The sequence below is a fragment of the Littorina saxatilis genome, linkage group LG8, assembly GCF_037325665.1.
Source record: "Littorina saxatilis isolate snail1 linkage group LG8, US_GU_Lsax_2.0, whole genome shotgun sequence".
NCBI lineage: Eukaryota > Metazoa > Mollusca > Gastropoda > Littorinimorpha > Littorinidae > Littorina > Littorina saxatilis.
The window spans coordinates 48688773-48707957 of NC_090252.1; the positions used below are offsets into that span (position 1 = coordinate 48688773).

The window sequence follows — 19185 nt, forward strand, 5'->3', positions numbered from 1 at the left end:
GAACCTGGGGACGAACTCACGCTGACAGCGACCAACTGGATACAAATCCAGCGCGCTACCGACTGAGTTACATCCCCGCCCCCTCTCTCTCTCTCTCTAATATGGACAACCTTCCACGAATAGAAGAAAAGAAAAGATAAAGGACGGTATAACGAATAGCCCCAGGACTCTAGATTAAAAATCATGTTATAAACTGTGACATAAAGTGATAGCAACCCCAACCCCGTCGGGTTGACCCAAGTGATCTTTGGGCGACTGCTTAAATATAATGACGGACGGAATCCGGCTCCTGTTACGTGAGAGCTGGGCGAAGCAAACCGTTCGCTGATTAAAATTATTTTCTTTATCAATGTTAGCATAGTTTTAGAGCAGTTTTTAGAATATCATTATGGGTGTTTCTAAATTACAGTACAGCGAATGTCGAAATTGTCAGAAAACTTTTAACAATGGCGCGTTAGGTGTACTTTCTTTAAGTTCGAAAAGTGTTCGATTGAAAAGGTGGCATGCGTTGAGACTGATAATAAGTGTATGTGTTTGTTTATTCCTTGCTTACCTTCTGCACCATACCATTGCATTGATTATTGTGTCTATCTTATTCAAGTATACCCCCACCCACCTACCCCTCACCTCCACATACACACTGTAAAATGCGCACGCGCGTGCGCGCGCGTGTTTGCGTGTGTATGTGTGTGGGGGGGGGAGGGGTATTTTGTTTTAGTATTTATTACAAATGCACGCTGTCACAACTTTCTGCCATCCTCCACAGAGTGCGGAAATGTCGCGTGGAAGTGCGCGAACAACAAGTGTATACGAGAGTCATCCCGCTGTGATGGACGGAGCGATGGATGGGACAACTGCGGTGACAACAGTGATGAGCAGAACTGTCCCAGTATGTACATGTCCGATGAATGAGACAGAGACACAACACATAGCTTGTAGACAAACGTGTATAGCTTTAATGTCAGTTATTTGTTATGCGGAACTTGTGTCAAATAGTGCCGCGAACTTACTCAGTGCAAACTGAACAGCTGTACAGCTGCAGACAATAATGTTGTCACAGGGCGCTCAAATACATTGTTGGAGATAAACATCCCTTTTACTGATTATGAAACAATTTAATCTGTTTGCAAACAAAAATAGTTTTGTGCCAGCTAACAGCTGCTCGATGGGCTAAAACCAGAACCAATTACCTCAAAATAACCTGTTTTGCAACTGTATAGTTATTTGACTTATGGTAACATGATTCTCACTTTCTGTAAAGGATTCTTGAAAATCTTGCATAATTGCGTATTTATAAGTCATAATTTGTTCTGGCTCCAAGCATTTCTCCTGCTCATCTTGGAAGCAGAACCCTCTAACTCCATCCAGGTTGGAAGCAGAACGTGCTAAGTTCAGTTTAGTCTGTTCTGCTACTGAGGCCTGTGGGGAAAGGGGAGTGTTTCACTGCGAGCCAGATGCAGCCATCGTCACCTGACCTCTTCTGCTTGCTGTGTCACAGTCATTTTTCCTGTTCACAGCGCAGCCAGATAAGCGCACATTAGCGATAGTGGTATCTGGTCTTGACCCTTTCTGTGTGGTGTAGGATTTCCTCCAGCACACAGAATAGTGTAACTAGCAGTAGTAGAGTCTGCTGTCGACAGAAACAGGAATTTGATAGACTGTGGGAACTAAAACAGGTCAATGACACCTGTCAAGTGTCAGTATCCGAATTCCTGACTCCGGATGTACAGGGTTGAAACACAATTAACTTTCCTGTGATAAAGAGTGAATGAAGAATGAATTGGAAAAGATGCAGTCCCTTGATATTGAGGGAGGAGGGTGGTAATAAGGGGGTTGGGGCCGGGGAGGGGGGTTGGTGGTAAAGTGGGTGCAAGGGGGTGGGGTGGGGGGGGGGGGGGGGGGGGTGGTGTCCTAAACTGACAAAAGGATGGTCCACTTTCTGAAAACACTGGAACAGAGAACAGCTTACTCTGCCATTTTTACATCTGCTGCACAGTCAATTTGGCTGTTGCTCGAGTCAGGACACAGATTCAAGTGAGTATCTTCAAGTATTATGTTTTTCCCCATTTGAACAGACCATAAAAGCTGAAATTCAGATTCCTTTTTTAAATATATAGGGGATTAACCTTCTGATTCAGTCTAAATCCTGTATCTGCAAACTGATTCCTAGCTTTTTGTGTTTTGTTTTCCTAATTGTAAAACACAGGCAGGTAAATGTGTTTGTTTCAGCGTGAATGTTCTTGCGCGCGTGTGTGTTTGTTTGTGTCAGTGTGTGTTTGTGTGTGACGGTGTGTGCATGTGCTCATGCCTTAATGTTGTAGTGTATCCATGCAGCTCTTTAGTGTTTGTTAAAAAATTAAAAAAATGTAAGTGAGTGTTTACAGTATTTGTGTATGCTTGTAAAGATGGATAGATGAATGATTTGGTTGATGGATTTTGTCAGTTTAATTGACTCTAATATATTTTGTTATTCAGAGGTTATCACAATGTCAAACTGATGAGCATGAGTGGTCAGAGTGTAATCAAGTACTAATGTTTCATTTGTTTGTGTGAATAGAAACACGAAAACTATCCAAAGTTTTAACGCAGAAGCGATAATACGGAGGCAATTACCTTTTTTTTATTATCGGTTAATAATTTTAAAATAGAAGTACATGTAGTAATTGCCTGTTCAAAGGAGATAACATTCATAGTATCCATGTCTTTTGCAGACGCTGTTTGAAAGGAGATGAATCATCAGGCCGTCCAGGCAAGTAAGAAGCACCATGCATTTCAGGAAACTGTCCTTCGGATTCACGGATTACGGTTGCATAATCTCCTTTCTGCCAATGCTAAAAGTGAAACCTGATGACTTTGATGCGTCTCCATTGGCAAAATCTACCCCAAAATATGACGATTGTGCTGTTTCTTCAATCGAAGATCCTTTTGAGAACATGGTGAATGGGGGTTATCCTCCTGTTCGAGTCATGCATCAACTCCAATACTTGCTGATTGTGATTCCACCCCTCAAAAATGAATCAAGCTACCCAACTCCTGTACATCTTTCTCCTGTGTGTGCTTCCACAGTTTCTGTTACCCTGTAGGTGTATTCACATCAGCTTGTAGTATATATGTCAGACACTGCTCCTTTAGGTGAAACTACCACAGCATCTCTTCCATCTGTTTATGGAACCCCAACAAAGAAAATTCTGTCATCGACGAAGGAAGCATCCTATGTGACACCTCATGAGAAGAAGTTCAGCCTCTGCAACCCGGGACTACGAGAAAAGGTGTGTTCGAAAAGCGAAGACACTCAGAGATGAATGTTACACAGGAATAACTGGTCAAACGGCTAAGACAAAAGCAGTACAGGAGGTCGACTGTTAAAAGTGCAAAATGTGTATTATTTATTTCGACCTTTGTGCACAACATTTTTGTGAAGAGGAAAGTACAACAAAAGGTAAGAATGCCAATTTGTTTTCTTGATAATGAACAGAGTAGCATGCAGTCAGGATCTAAAGCTCGTGATTTTGTTACCATTTGCATTGTGTGGTTAAAATGCGCCTTCAGCCTTGTGTTTATTTGTTTGTTTGCTTGCTTGTTTGCTGCTTTGTTCGTTTGGTTTGTTGTTAGTGTTATTGGGTTTGTAGTTGTTGTGTGTAACGCAAAACGATATGAGCTGATACAACATAAGATTACCATTGGGATTTCTTGAAAAACACAATAAAAAAAAAGTATAATGATTTCAGAGAGAGTTTTGTGTGTGTGTTGTTTTTGTTATGTGGGTTTTTTTCGCTATGAAAAGTACCGGCAATTTAATTTTTATTTATGCGTGTTGCGTTCATTAGGCCACACAATGAATGAATACATGAGTCCTTGATGATATTTTTGCAAGTGACGGTAATAAACTTTGAAAAACGATTTGAACTAATGTACAGTATAAGCTTTGCTTGGAAGCAGAACATGCTATGAGTGAGGAGGCTGCTTCTGACTGCTGTAGCACAGGCCACAGTGGGGTCTGTGTGGAAGTCAGAAGCAGCTATGGTGCACTGGGCTTTTCTAGCTCCAGAACTGAGAAAAGAGCAGGAGTGTATTCTGGAAGCAGAACAAATTATACCTTTTTTGCATATGAAAAAGTTGTTCAATTAAATTGATTACTAGTGTGCATGACCAGTGTTTCCTCTAAGTCAAGTGTGTAAAATATGAGGGCTACAATCCTGTGTTTACTATTTTTTATAAGGGGTTGAAATCTTCAAGTGGCCATTTCTCAAAATGGTGGAAATCCAGTTAGATGGTTCTGGTTTTAACCCATCGAGCTAATGTATTAGTTTTAAAGGCAGAATTGGTCCACAGTTAAAGAACCATTGTGCTGTGCTACTCGTAATACACGGTTTAGCACAGTCTAACTTACACAGTCCTTGTCAGCAGGACTACAGGGCTAGGTTTAGCACTCCCACCGGATACGCTTGAATACGCTCTTTCACACATGCGAATCTCGGCCGCCGATTGAAAAAAGCAAACATAGCGGAATGTTCGTCGTTTTAATGTCCGTGATATTTGTAGCACTATATAACAAAAGCAACGCTCGGCCGCCCATTGAACAATTCGTCGTCAAAAGCGCTAGTTAAATGTTCTTAATTGATCTGATTAATAGTAAGAGCTGTCAACGTGACTCCTGTGTAATTTGAATCGATACACTTTGTCTACACTGACACTGGGAGCGTGGATAGTCACCAGTTGTAGAACAAGGGACGCAACGACAGAGCTACGTCACAGCGATCGGCAAAACCTGGTAGCAGTTAAACAATACTTGTCGAGTTTATGCCATGCAAACCGCCGCCAGGGTACATGTATAGATGTCTACATGTATGTGACATGTGTGGATTGCGCAAGTTCAAATAAATGCAGATTGCGACTGTAGTTACGAAACTAGATCAAAAACTGGGCGAGTTCATATGCATACAAGTCAATAGCTCTGTAGCACAGCGATTGGTTCCTTCAGTGCAAGGAAAACTGACGTCACCGACTGACGACCACCGCCGACCAAAGAACTTTGCAATACATCGCTATAACCATCATCTTCGTTATCACACACACACATACACCACGACCCTCGTTTCGATTCCCCCTCGATGTTAAAATATTTAGTCAAAACTTGACTAAATATAAAAAAACATTGGTGGGTTAGGCAAGCTATTGGTTTTTGCGATTTGCCCTGGTGCCCAACTAAGTGTAGGTCCTGGGCTCAGGGTCTAGCCTACCACCAAGTGCCGCGACAAAACAATATGGAGCAAGAGCAATATATTAATTCTACGTATATCATTACTTAATGGTTATGGGTCGGGAGAGATGGACAGGGAGGAAGGGTCTGGAGAGGGGGGAATCTAGTGCGGAGGGGAAGGAGGAACAGACAGGGAGTGGATTTTGACAGGGGGTGCTTGTGGGCTCGCACCTCGGAGCCAGGCCTCAACGATGGTCCGGAAAGGTAGAGGAGGGGAAGAGGAAGATGGGGTGGGGGGAGGGGGGGGCCCAAACCGATCCCCTCTAAAAACAGGGGAGAAAAAAAGAAATTGAGGTATTGAGTGGTCCCCACAACAAACACACCCTTGTAGCCACAATGCACAACGAGCTATTGTCAAAGCATGCCACGGTGAAACAGGGGATGGTTCAGAACAGAGCCCCGGGTCACAGTAGCCGCGGATACTGGCCTCAGGTGCACAGCTACATACACACACACACACACACACACACACACACACACACACACACATTCTACAGTGCATGTGGAGGGGGGGGGCTAGGTGGTAGGGGGTATACTTGAACAAGACAACAGCGCTGAGCTGACCTATGCAGACCAAGTGTATGTCCTGCTTATGGTTCACTGCCTCCACTACACACACATCGTCACCACACTAAGCTAAGGCTTCAGCTGATCAAGCTGTCACATGTCCACCAGCTCTGGCGTTCTTCACATATAGCACACGAAATACGCGTACGTATCCTTGGCATTCGTTGTCATTAATCCAACAAATAAGCCCAAAAATTTGTGGCTCACAAACTGCAAATGTGCCTCACATTTTTTTGGCCTTATTTTTATGGGACACATTTTGGTTTTGTGGGCCACAAACTGTATTTGTGGAGCATAATATAAGGGGCACAAATTAAGCTTCATAAAAAATAAGGACAAATATTTGTGGAGCTCCGTCGCGATATAACCTTGAATTGTTGAAAACGATGTTAAACACCAAATAAAGAAAGAAAGAATCTGTGGAGCTAAAACAGTGTTTTTGCCCAAAAAAATGTTTTGGGCTCTTTTTTTTCCCTCCTTATTTTGAACGTTGAGCGTGGTTTTCAGACCTACTGCGTTTCGGTATTTAGTTAATGGCGGATGGAAGGCGATCTGTTTGGACAGAATCTCCAATGGCAATGATGTTTGCTACTGCGAGAGAATTGGGACGGGCGAACCTTTGCATATTAACCAGAGGTAAGTTTCCATGTTTCGTTTCATAACTGAGAGTGAGTTTATGGTAGTATCATAGTATGTGTTGCAACATGTGTCATTTCGACTCACTCGAGTCAGTGCACAGGCAGAAGGTATCGTTCACTGGACCAATACTAGTACTTTCATGGAAAGTAGTCTTTCTATGAAAGTAGTGGTCCAGTGAACGATACCTTCCGCCTGTGGTCAGTGTCAGTACCGCCCTGATATGGCCCTTCGTGGTCGGCTGGGCGTTAAGCAAACAAACAAACAAAGTCACTGTCGATGTCACTGTGTCAGTCCACAGGCGCAAGGTATCGTTCACTGAACCAACACGTAGATAGTTGCCCTGTACAGGGATTTTCTCATTAATTTGAAGAAGAAGATTACCACTACCACGTTTTTGCAACCTCTTTTCAAGGTGCACGATCATAATATTTTATCAATTCTTTTTCTTTTTAAAGATTGAGTTTAACTTGAAATACTCAAATAGGTAACCTTCTGATCGGTTCCCAATTATTTTATTGCAGGTTGGCATCAATCAGAAGAGAGCTAGGGCGGGGATATAGCTCAGTTGGTAGCGCGCTGGATTTGTATTCAGTTGGCCGCTGTCAGCGTGAGTTCGATCCCAGGTTCGGCGGAAATTTATTTCAGAGTCAACTTTGTGTGCAGACTCTCTTCGGTGTCCGAACCCTCCCCCCGTGTAAACTACATTGGGTGTGCACGTTAAAGATCCCACGATTGACAAAAGGGTCTTTCCTGGCAAAATTGCTTAGGCACAGTTAATAATTGTCTACCTATACCCGTGTGACTTGGAATAATAGGCCGTGAAAGGTAAATATGCGCCGAAATGGCTGCAATCTACTGGCCGTATAAAATTTCATCTCACACGGCATCACTGCAGAGCGCCTAGAACTGTACCCACGGAATATGCGCGATATAAGCGTCATTGATTGATTGATTGAGTATGTTCAACTTCAAGGTCTCCTCTCAGCTGAAAAAGCCAACCGATTGCTGCATGATCTTGAGGCTGTCACTGACAGAAGTAAAATATTTGATGCCACTGCCGCAAATCAGGTAAGAGTAAGGCGAAGAGGTTTTATTATGTACAACTGTCAGTGTTATGATGTACAGTGTGTTTTTTCCTTCCCCTCCCTCAGATTCTCAAGTTCTGGTCAGAATAACTCATACGGAGGTGTGCGTGACTGAGCAAGACTGAGAGAGAGAGTGTTTTCATTTTATTTTTTATAATTCATGTTCAGGGGTAATAATAAAATAATGAACACCTACTGACTAGAGTCCAAAACACAGAACTGCTCAAAGCTCTTAGCTTTATTTCACCAGTATGATGATCATGCAGTTCCTCCAGTATTAGAATCATTACTAATACTAGAAGTGCGTGACTTTCAGTGTGTACCTTTAAGTTTAATAAAAGTACAATGTATTGCTGTAAACAGTCACTCACTCACTCACTGTCAGGATATATCTCATTCTCAGTGAAACTGTGTGTCAAGTTCCATTATTTTTTTCCTTTGTGCTCCACACACATATACATATATTATATGTATATGTATATGCACACATCAACTTGTCTACATTGTATGTCTGTCACTCTATCAGTCTATGTGAACACATTCAGTTCACTGATTCAGTCAAAACTTCACTAAATGTAAAAGGACTTATAAAATTTTATATTCTAGAAAGATATCAATGCCACTGTCCCACAGTATCATACAAATCAAGCGTTAATTTTGGTTTGGTCGTCTGTTGTCGTTTTTTGTTGTTGTTGTTGTTTTATGGGGGAGGGTGAAGTGTGTAAATTCATCTGGTTCTGTGGACAGTGTGTTTGTTGTTCCTCCACATAGGTAAATATCATACTGCATGTAGCTCCTAGTACTACTTGTCCTGTCAACTAACTGTTTTAAATTTGGTGCTCAGAGGAATGTTACTTCAGCCAATATTATATATTACAGGTTGGCATCGATGATCCGGAGGCTGTCAAGACTCAAATTATGGGAAATATTTCATGCTAATGGCAATTCAGGTAAGAGTTTTGCTACATGATCATATTGTGGTTTATCCTCCCTCTCAGTCTCAAGTTCTGGTTACATGCTGACTGTTGGTGAGTGTTTGTGTGTGAGAACCGAAGTTTGTGTGTGTGTGTGTGTGTGTGTGTGTGTGTGTGTATGTGTGTGTGTGTGTGTGTGTGTGTGTGTGTGTGTGTGTGAGTGTGTTTGATTTTCCCTGGCCAGTCAGGAGAGCTGCCAGACATTAATACCTGCAGATGTTTCTAGCCCTGCAGATTGATGTTACATACCTTTGCTTTGCTTTTTGAATTTGATAGCAAGCGCTGACAGGGAATGTGTCTTCTATATTTCATATAATATGTTAAAAAGTAGGCATTAGAACTTGTCTACCAGGGAATTATAATGTTTACGCTCTTGGCATTTATGTGGGTTTAGTGTGTGTGTGTGTCAGTTACAAACACAATTTACTCTTTACTCATGCTTAAAACTTGTTCTTGTCATTGTGTTTGGATTTAAGATCAGTTCCTTTCTCATTCATTTGTCAGTAGGGACAGAAGATGACGAAGACCTGGCCAGTGAATGTGGATGAAAAGCAGTGCTATCCAAGTCCAGCTGTGATCGATGGGGAAACTACTGCAACAGCGGCAGTAAATGTCCACTCAGTATTGGTTGTACTGAGCATTACAACTTGTTGCTATTGTAAATTTGTCAATGTTTTAAAGGCCCACTACGCCTCATTTAAAAAGTTGTCCTAACCTTTAACATGGGATAAGACCATCCCTCCACTTTGTCACAGACCAAAAATCAACACTTTGACTGATTTCTGCAGTGAGGTAGATGTTTTGGTGGTTTCGGTGAATTTCTTTTTTCTTTAGAAGAAGCTGTACCTGAATTTATTCTTTAAAAATATACCACTCTGCATAGAGAGCCTTGAGGCAGTTCATTTTTGGTATGCAACTATTAGTGCCCGTATGGTCTTATTTCATGTAAAAGCCTCGGGGATGTCGTCAGGCGTCCGACATAGACGGATTGAAAGGCTCAAATGTCCGATTCACATAGCCGCATGGCGGTCAGATGTTCTATCGTTTTGAACTGAGCGCTGTCATTGTCCGATAAGAATTAACTCCATTCCTTCAGACAGCGCACTATTCTATATTTTTCTCTCAAGATACACATTTTCAAAAGGCAACTGAGCACTCTCGCGTACATGTGCACTGAAGTTGTGCAGTGCGGATCTTGTGTTTTCGGGAATTCCAAACCGTTTGTGATATGGGCTGTTTGGGTACACCTGTCTGCGGCACATTAAAGTTAGGAATACGGGAGACAACTCCAACTGACCATACGTCTTGCTCCTGCTTTTGGTTTCAGTTTGAGACATTTTGACGAAGCGCATTGAATTATGCCACCGAAATAAAACTAAGGCCTGTCCACTTACACTTACAAAAACTGCTCGGTCAAAGTACAATAAATCTTACATTTTGTTAAGGAAATGTGCGGCAGTAAAATTGAATTTTGAGAATACATGGAATAACCTATTTTGTGGTAAGTGACATAAAAATAAATAGAACAATTATGAATACTTCTTCTTCTTCTTCTGTGTTCGTGGGCTGAAACTCCCACGTATACTCATGTTTTTGCACGAGTGGATTTTTACGTGTATGACCGTTTTTACCCCGCCATTTAGGCAGCCATACGCCGCTTTCGGAGGATTGTGAATACTGATCGACATAGAGTGCCGTTGCTATGTAAACAGTCGTTACATTGGATTTGTAGGAAACGGTTTAACAGCGACATCATACATCAGAAATTCCTAATATGTGGCACAAAGATACACATGTATCATATCTACAATCATATAGAAAACAAATTGACAACAGACTATAGTTAAATTTTAATATCTTTTGTCATAAGGATAAACGAATTTCTCACTGCATATTCATTACAATGATTAATTTAAATTCAACTGTAGTTGTTTAAACAAACAAAAAATCACGTTCTATATGATTGTAGACCTACATGTGTATCATTGTGCCAAATATTATGCATTTCTAATGTGTGATGTTGCTGTAAAGCCGTTTTCTAGAAATCCCATATGACGCTGTAAATGCCAGTTTTCATCGCAACAGCAGTCAATATCCATCCACAATGTTTTCATTCATTTTAATAAGTCACTTCAATAACTACCCAGAAAACTAAGTTATTCCTTGACTGTATTCTTCAAGTTTAAGTTTGGTAATTTTACTGCCGCACATTGCCTTGAGTCATAAATAAAGGGTTCCAGTAACATACCATTCTTCTTTATTGATTATGAACTTTGGAAGGTTAGATGTTGGATCTGTTTTAAAAAAATATTTCCTTGATGTGTTGTACTAAGATCAACCGTCTGCTTGGACATATACTAAAGATCCACTACCTGGCTGCTGTCTGCGGAACATCGATTAATTCATAGAAAAATATGCCTTACAGTGAAGCAGCTAGCCGGTTGACTGTACGTGTGTTTGTGTAGAGGTGTTTTTATTGCATGTTCAAGCCAGGACAGATGGTGACCTGAAACATTTACACATTACATATGTATGCAGGACTGCTACTTTTAAGCTTAGGTGCAAATGTGATGATATATTTGTTTGACTGATTATGGGCATTAAAATAAAACTGCAAAAAGAATACTTACACTTGAGATCTGATTTTGTGTGTGTCTGTGTGTGTGCGCATGAGGGTGTGTGTGGGCCATTTGACATACTTGCAGGTAGAAACAACCAGAGGTAACTGATAAACTGCATTTATTAACACAAAGATGTAAACAAAGTGAGTTCACACATTTCACAAAAGTAAAACAAGGCAGTCTCACATGCATTCACAATATTTAGTACTCACATGAATGGCCAAAGATTATAGGCTGAGAATGCAAGTTCTAATTTGGCACATGTGTACATGTAGCTGCATCCGCTAGACATATATATCCATCTTACAATAATAAAAAAAAACCTAGTGGTTAGGACATCGGCCTGAAAATCTAGGTCCTAGGTTGAATCTCTGCAGAGGCATTTACTTTTTCCCCTTAGTTGAAATAAAAATGCTCAATCCAGAGAGAGCAACCGTAAAGTTACCAGCGTAAAAGTAAAGCGTTGAATGCAGCTATGAAGGTCATGCCAGCAGTGTGGGTCAAGATTCAGGCCGCCTTCTATGCACAGAATTCTGTGTAGGATTCTCAGCTCTATCTTTACAAACACATAATCCCCAATAGCCATACAGTGGAACCCCCCTTTTAAGACCCCCCTCCATTTTAAGACCTTGTTTTCTCAGACTTTCTGTTCATAACTACTGTAAATTTACCTCCATTTTAAGACACCCTCCTTTTTAAGACCTGATTTTCTCAGATTTCTGGAGGTCTTAAAAGCGGGGCTCCACTGTAGCTGTAAGACATAATTTAGTTTAAAACACTTATGCCTTTTGGGGGAAATAAATTAATAAGAAAAGACATCACCACACTAAGAAGTCAGGGTGCTGACTTTTGCTATGTGACCAAGTGGAAGGATTTTCTTATCCCATGCAAAAAGCCTGATGAAGGTCTGGCACAGTGAGGCGAAGTGTTTTAATGAGGCAGAGCATGCCTTTAAAAAATAAGTTCACCACATCCAAGTGAAAGACACAATCTTGGCAGACTGTATTACAAAAGCAACATTTCAGCACAACATAAGAATGAATTGAACCATCCAGGATGCACCAGAACGACCCAAAAACAGAATCAATGAAAAATTTTAACCAGATAAAGTACTGACTAGGATTCAAAGGAAGAAAAAGTCATGGGTTAACTCATTGCATGTGCATTTTGCAGTTTAAAGATCTAAATTCTAATATTGCAAACAAAGTCTTTACATGAACACGCATTGACCGAAACATGCACACACATCTCCCAAAGCTAAGCCTGTGTGTAAAATACTGCATGTGAACAGCTTAACTTAAAGCACTCAAACAACATAAAATATAATACCACTTTATGTAGTAAAAACAAACAAACCGCTGTTTGCTGTAAGAAAATATCTGCATACCAAACACTACCTGTATTTAGCTGAATTGACAACTTACATAATTTATTAGTCAAAATATACCCTTGATCCACACCGCACCACACATTATTTGTGTAGAATGTTATTGTTAATGTGTTACATGTTCATTTCACCACAAAGGCAACAGAAAACCTCTGTAAGTGTAAGCATCTTCAGATGGACTCTGGTAGCTCTGTCAGCACAGAATGGACTGAATCTGATCATCATCCGCAGCAAAGCCAGGCACCACTCTGCAAGCTGCCTGCACGTCATATCTCGGCACCTCACTTCCTGGAAAATAAAGAAAATGTATTACTGAGCACATCCAGATTTTGCTGTGCGCTGATGGGGATATGTTTTGGGTATCGAGAAGAGGGTGTGTGTTGGGGGTGGGGGTGCGGGAAAGTAGGTAGGAGGTAATACTTGTTCTTCACAAGATCAGTGGGATGGAGAATAGTGTGGGTGATACTGACAGTGACAACTATGAACTAAACTGTAAACATTGTTCTGTAATATTACAGGTGCCATCATTCCTTCCTGTGAAAACCATTTATTTCATGGATATATTTATACTTTCATCATTAAAATTAAAAAGATAATCTTTCATCATTAAAATTAAAAAGACTTCCTCACAAGAACCTTTCTAACATTAACAACATGATATCTTGTTATGCTGCTGATGTGAGCAGCTTTTCTGGAATATGATGGAAAGTTACTATTTTTTAAATTCAGCATGAGCCAATTCATCCCACACACATTCCCTATTTAGCGTTGACACCTTACAGTTTTGTTGAGAAATGTGATGTGAATTCATTCAGAAAATTCTAACTCTGCGCGGGGCAGTCAGGGTGTTGAATGTAGAAGTAGGTATCCAAGTACACAGGCGGGGTTACAATTTACATTGTAACTCTCATTCCAATTTCCATGTAAAAAAAAAAAATCGTCTGTCGTCTGCATGACAACTCGAGCGCTTTCGCTTTCATTGCGTTTTCTGCACTCGTTTTCTTGTTTTCAAATTTTTTTTGGACAAATGTAATAAAAAGTTATAGGGTCGGCCCCTAAAAATAGGGTAGGTCGGGTTACCGTAACCATACCTTTTTTTTTAGGCCTTATGTATACAAAGTACATCATACCAATTACCATGCACAGTATTTAAACTATGCATTTTCAAATGTATGAATAATTTCATCTACAAAGTACTTGTAATACAATTTACAAAGAACAAAAGACTGCTGAATTATCTACATCAGTACATGTTTATAGCTTCAGACTACCATCACCAATACCTAATGTTACTATATATATATAAATAAATTTTACCATACAGATTTGACAAGCAAAAGCTGTAATGGTAAAGAAATGTGTAACTTACTCTTCAAGGGTAGTCTGTAATGTAAAGCACCACGCCAAGTCATCCTGATACCTCTCCAGTACATGTATCCATGTTTAAAGGTAAACTGTTGGAACTGGAAGACAGGAGCTGTATGAATGATGCACATCATCTCTGGTTTCTCGGGAGGCCTGAAAAAAAAACCAGAACAATATTAACATAACATGTCTTGAAAATGAAATAAGTACTATTTCAACTTCACTATCAGAGCCAAATCACTCACTAATTCAGTAATTGTTTTGTTTATTCTTTTACAACCATAGTTCATACACTGATACAGCAGCATTTGATTCTGTGCATGCAGATTAAAGATATCAAGCATTTTATAAACTTGAGTAAAAAAAAAGAACACAACAAAAACACACTCAGTGACTCACAGCCACACCCAGTTACTCAGTAACACACACATACACAACAGATAAATCTTGCTCAGTTCTACAAAGTTCAGGTTTGCAATGGTCATGTCTTGGATTTTAAAAACAATAACTTACCTGCTGGTTGATCCAAACCGATGATTGAGACTGAGACTGAGACTGAGAGATGTCCTGTGGTGTACAGTGCGATTCATCGCCAACCTCCCCATTCAAGGCAGACCGTGTCCAAAATCAGCTGTACCATTCACATCCCGATTGCATTCCTTCAGAAGAGCAGTCAGTGTTTCACTGTGACAAACGGATTTGTACATAATGTATATTGGAGTTATGTGACGCAGGTGTACAAAGTTTCATGGGCCACGAACTTTGAGTAGACACCGCATGGTGAAACGTCATTGACGCAGTGCAGTATTGTCGGTGACCAATCAGAGAGGAGTATTGACTGAGGTGGCGTTGTAAAGACTATAGAGGGTCAGAACTTTTGAGACCATTGAAAGGAACAGAACTGTCTCCAGTTAGTAAAGTTTCTCACCGGGCGCTAGAGGTCGTTTGGAGACTCGTGCCGGTATTGAATCGGTAGATTCGACTGCTGTGTTTACAGGTATTTATTGAATTGATATTTTACTCGGAGATATTATTTTGCTCGGAAATATTGACTTGAGAAATGACCGGGAGAGTCATGTGTGAATTGGCTGGAAAAACGTGAGTTGATGTCAGCCATTGTTGAAAAGGGAATGTTTACATGTTTTTCGGAAAGGAAGTCGCTTATGAGTTAGCGGGTGTATATACTGTAACCGCATAAGTTAGTTGACGGTAGTGATAAAGAATGTCAGAAAAGTTTATTCAAGTATGGAGACTTATGGTAGTTTAAACTTGTGTATTTTAGCATCCCGGGCCGAGAGGGGTCGCGGAAGGGGAACGAGACGGGAGGTTCTACCCTCACGCTCCAGCCGTGAGCTGTGGGAACGCAGGAGGGGAGACAGCGTGAAGCGCTGCAAAACGGGAACCCCGTCCCATTCCACCACACGAGACAGTTGTGTGGGTGGGGTGAAGCAGTGCGTGCCACTGTATATTGTGAGTACGACTGAGAGCAATTAACCAGCGTGATAGCTGTACTGAGATACGTTTCCCGAGTGAACAACCATGAGACGTCGAGCGTCGTGGGTTTTGTCATCTGTGTGTAACAGAAGTGAATAGTAACAGAAGTATTGTTTGAGACAATGACTTCGTGTGTTTTGAGACAGACGGGCTTTCACGGAAAAAAGCCTAAAGTGTTATACGTGGGTGCACGTGAATTGTAGACTGCATGACAAATTAATATGTATGTAATTATGTGCAGTTGGACTTCTGTGTGTTAACAGAAATAGAACTTCCATGTTGAGCGAAAGTGATTTGTAGAATGGATGTAGAATAATATGTTTATGTTGTGATTGAACATTCTAATAGAGGTACAGGGGCAAAGGGCTGTAACTGTGTTCGTGTCTTTGTGCCTGGTTGGAGTGTTGTGTGTGTGTGTGTGTGAAGGCTAGGTAGTAAACAGAGAGAAGCACGCACAATTTCTGATAGGAGTAAATAGACATACATACAGACATACACACGTAAATTCCAGCCGTAACAGTTTCAACTTCTTTGTCGATATAATTCTCTGGTGGACGTGTTGAACTGCCAAATATTAGATTGTTTTCATTGTCACTTGTCAGTCACGAACGACGGCTGGCCATGTTTTTTTCGTCAACACTACTATTCATGTACTCCACTGAGGAAGAGCGTTTTATTGTGTCTTAAAACCGACTTCTCGGGAAAGTGATCAATCGAATTTTATGGTCCACAAAAACTTGCTTCATATTTTATTTAAGGACTACTTTTATTTGCCTTTATTTGTATGGCGCACATTTTGTGCCCCACATTTTGTTTTGGCCTTCATGTTGTGGTCCACAAACTGGAAATGTGCCCCACAAATTTGTGGGCTTAATTTTGTTGTCCACAAACTGGAAATATGCCCCACAAATTTGTGGGCTTATTTTTTGGATTAATGACATCGAATGCCAAGGATACGTACGCAAGCTAGCTAAACAAATCAATCTGCTCAAGGTAGATAATTGATTTGACTTTCTTCTCGTATGTAAATGTTGCAGATTTGTGCCTATTGTGACTGTTGGTCGATTTTTAATTGGGCCCTTCCGTTTTTGTCTGGTCGATTTTGAGGGTACCCCTATTTGAGCGGCGGTCACTTGATCCCTGTAAAAGATATCTTTAATCCAAAAGGTAATCATGAGAGTCAAGTGAACGGCCTTATCTGGCATATACAGTTGTAATAAAATTACACAGGAATTAATGCTTTAATTTCGGTGCGAAATTTGTTGCAATACTTTGTTGGCCAAGTTTAGTTTAGACAATATTCTTTTGAATTATTCTTCATTTTGCCCTATGTCCTCAGATAATCAGATCTCACAATGTGACAGCGATGGCAAAGTTGACCTGGACGAAACTAGTTCGGCGTATCTGACATGTACTGGCATCACAGATGACACAGTGACATGGTTCATCAACTACAACAATGGTGTCGATTACTATAACTTTATGGGTTCTTGTACCTGGTACGGACGTGGGTGTGGTTATATTGCATTGTACGTAGTGAACAGAGGAAGCTTCAATACCAGCACACTGACCGTCAAAGGAAACAACAGAGGCACCATCGCTGGCACTGTAAAATGTGGTTCAGCACGCTGTAAAGTCCGTGTCGTGTGTAAGTTACTCAATGTCTTGCAAAGTCTGTGTCACACACACACACACATACACACATACACACACACACACGCACGCACACACACACGCACATACACGCACGGACACACACACACACACACACACACAAACACACACACACATACACACACACACATACACAAGCACACACACATACACAAACACACACACACACGCAAACACACACGCACACACACACAGTCCTCTGCTCGTGGAAAAGGCAGTGCAATTGACAAGCCAGTACAGCGCGGTAGAGGTTGCGCTGAGCAGGATTTTAACTTTATGAGCTTGTATTTTATCATTTATATGTTTTTGGAATCAGCAACCGACAAGGAATAAGACGAAGTGTTTTTAAATCGATTTCGGAGACTTGATTTTAATCATAATTCTCATATTTTTAATTTCAAGAGCTTGTTTTTAATCTGAATATAAAATATTTATATGTTTTTAAAATCAGACAATGATGAACAGTAAGATTAAACTATTTTTGGATCGTTTAATAACAAAAATGATGTTATTTGATTGACCAACATTTTTGGAATTCGTCGATTAACTGAAGTTGACAAACATTTTTGTTTTACACAGACAAGGCCGACAGGCTGTCCAACTGCATGGCCTCAATAAACTTCACAGCCCTAAACAGGAAGGACTGGACAGTGAAAGCGTCGTGTGACGTGGAGAAGATGTACGCTTCTGATGGAAACTACACCTGTCACTGGATTGTGACTAATGGAAATGGGGTAATGAACACAAACACACACGTATGCACGCACGCACACACGCACAAATGAACGTGCGCACACATGCACATTCACGCATACACACACACACACACACACACACACACACACACATACACACACACAGACTAACACACACACACACACACACCACACACACACACGTACATACGCACAATCAATTTCTCTCTGTCTCTCGCTCGCTCTCACTCGTTGTTCAAAAACAACTGCACAAATCTACACACACACCTACACACACACACTCACACACCTACACACAAACACACCCACACACACACACCCATAATCAATCCCACCCCTCTCTCTCTCTCTCTCTCTCTCTCTCTCTCTCTCTCTTTCTCTCTCTCTCCCTCTCTCTCTCTCTCTCTCTCTCTCTCTCTCTTTGTTCAGAAACAAATTCACACGCACCTAAAGTGTGGATGGTTACCTAAGAGGCGGCACTGGGTGCAGTGCCTTTCTAGTGCACTTGCACTACAACAGCACTGGGTGCAGTACTCGCTCCGGCATCGAAGAATTTTGCACTAAAAAATGCACAAAATTTGACCTATTTCGTCGCCTATAGAGGACGGAAAGAATGTCATTTTGAACATTGTTATGACATTCTTTCCGTCAAAAAAGTCAATTTAACGGTGTTAAATGAAGCGACCATCCACACAATTAGGTTGCCATCCAGAGTTTAGGTTGCCATCCACGTGTGGATGGTTGCCTTTTGGTGATTTAGGCAACCAAACCTGTGGAAACATGGGTACACACACACCCACACACCCACACACACACACACGCGAGCACAGTAATCCAGAATAAAAGGGCCGACAATGTTGCAGATTGAAACGCAAGAAAATGGATCGCTTTCCACAGAAAGTTTTATGGCTAACACAACCGCATACGTAAGAGGAACGTGTTCGACTCGTAATCTACCGATGCCCACAGTCGCAGGAACCTACACTTACGATGTGATTGTCAACCCCGGAATTGCACGGTTGACAGGACCAAGTCTTGAAATAGGTAATAACCTGAGAACCGTGTGTGTGGCTGTATGGGGTGGGGAGGGGTTGTGGGGTGTAAGAAGTGGGTTAATATGACTCTTCAAATAACATTTTCCAAGAATCTGTGTGCGCGTTTAACCAAGTGAGCTTTAAACAGCCATTGTTGAAAATGTAGGCCTACTAAATATGAGTGTAATTTGAAGTTTTAATTTTTCTTAATGCCTGCTTATTCAAACAATGTCTGTCTCGTCGGACAGGGTAAATCTCTAATATTAAAACTCGTTTGTGCATATCGCATAACATCAGAACCAATATGTCAAACGACTTAAGGTTCCCTGTGATGTTTACGACATGTGTTAGCACAAAACACTGGGGAAG

The 19185-nt window shown here is 41.0% G+C and overlaps 1 protein-coding gene and 1 long non-coding RNA gene across 2 annotated transcripts in view; one reads left to right on the forward strand and one right to left on the reverse strand.

Moving 5' to 3' along the window:
- Positions 1–446: 446 nt before the first annotated feature.
- LOC138974701 (low-density lipoprotein receptor-related protein 1B-like) overlaps positions 447–19185 on the forward strand; it is an 82499-nt gene continuing 63760 nt past the window's right edge. The window contains exons 1-5 of the mRNA XM_070347422.1: positions 447–453; positions 767–889; positions 16732–17040; positions 17646–17800; positions 18646–18826. Of these exons, the coding sequence (XP_070203523.1) occupies positions 447–453; positions 767–889; positions 16732–17040; positions 17646–17800; positions 18646–18826 (775 nt within the window). The remainder of the gene's footprint in view (positions 454–766; positions 890–16731; positions 17041–17645; positions 17801–18645; positions 18827–19185) is intronic.
- On the reverse strand, positions 13922–14446 carry LOC138972351 (uncharacterized). Its single transcript, XR_011457572.1, has 2 exons — positions 14412–14446; positions 13922–14051 (listed from the first exon to the last, which is right to left on the reverse strand). It is a non-coding gene; the product is annotated as an uncharacterized lncRNA (long non-coding RNA).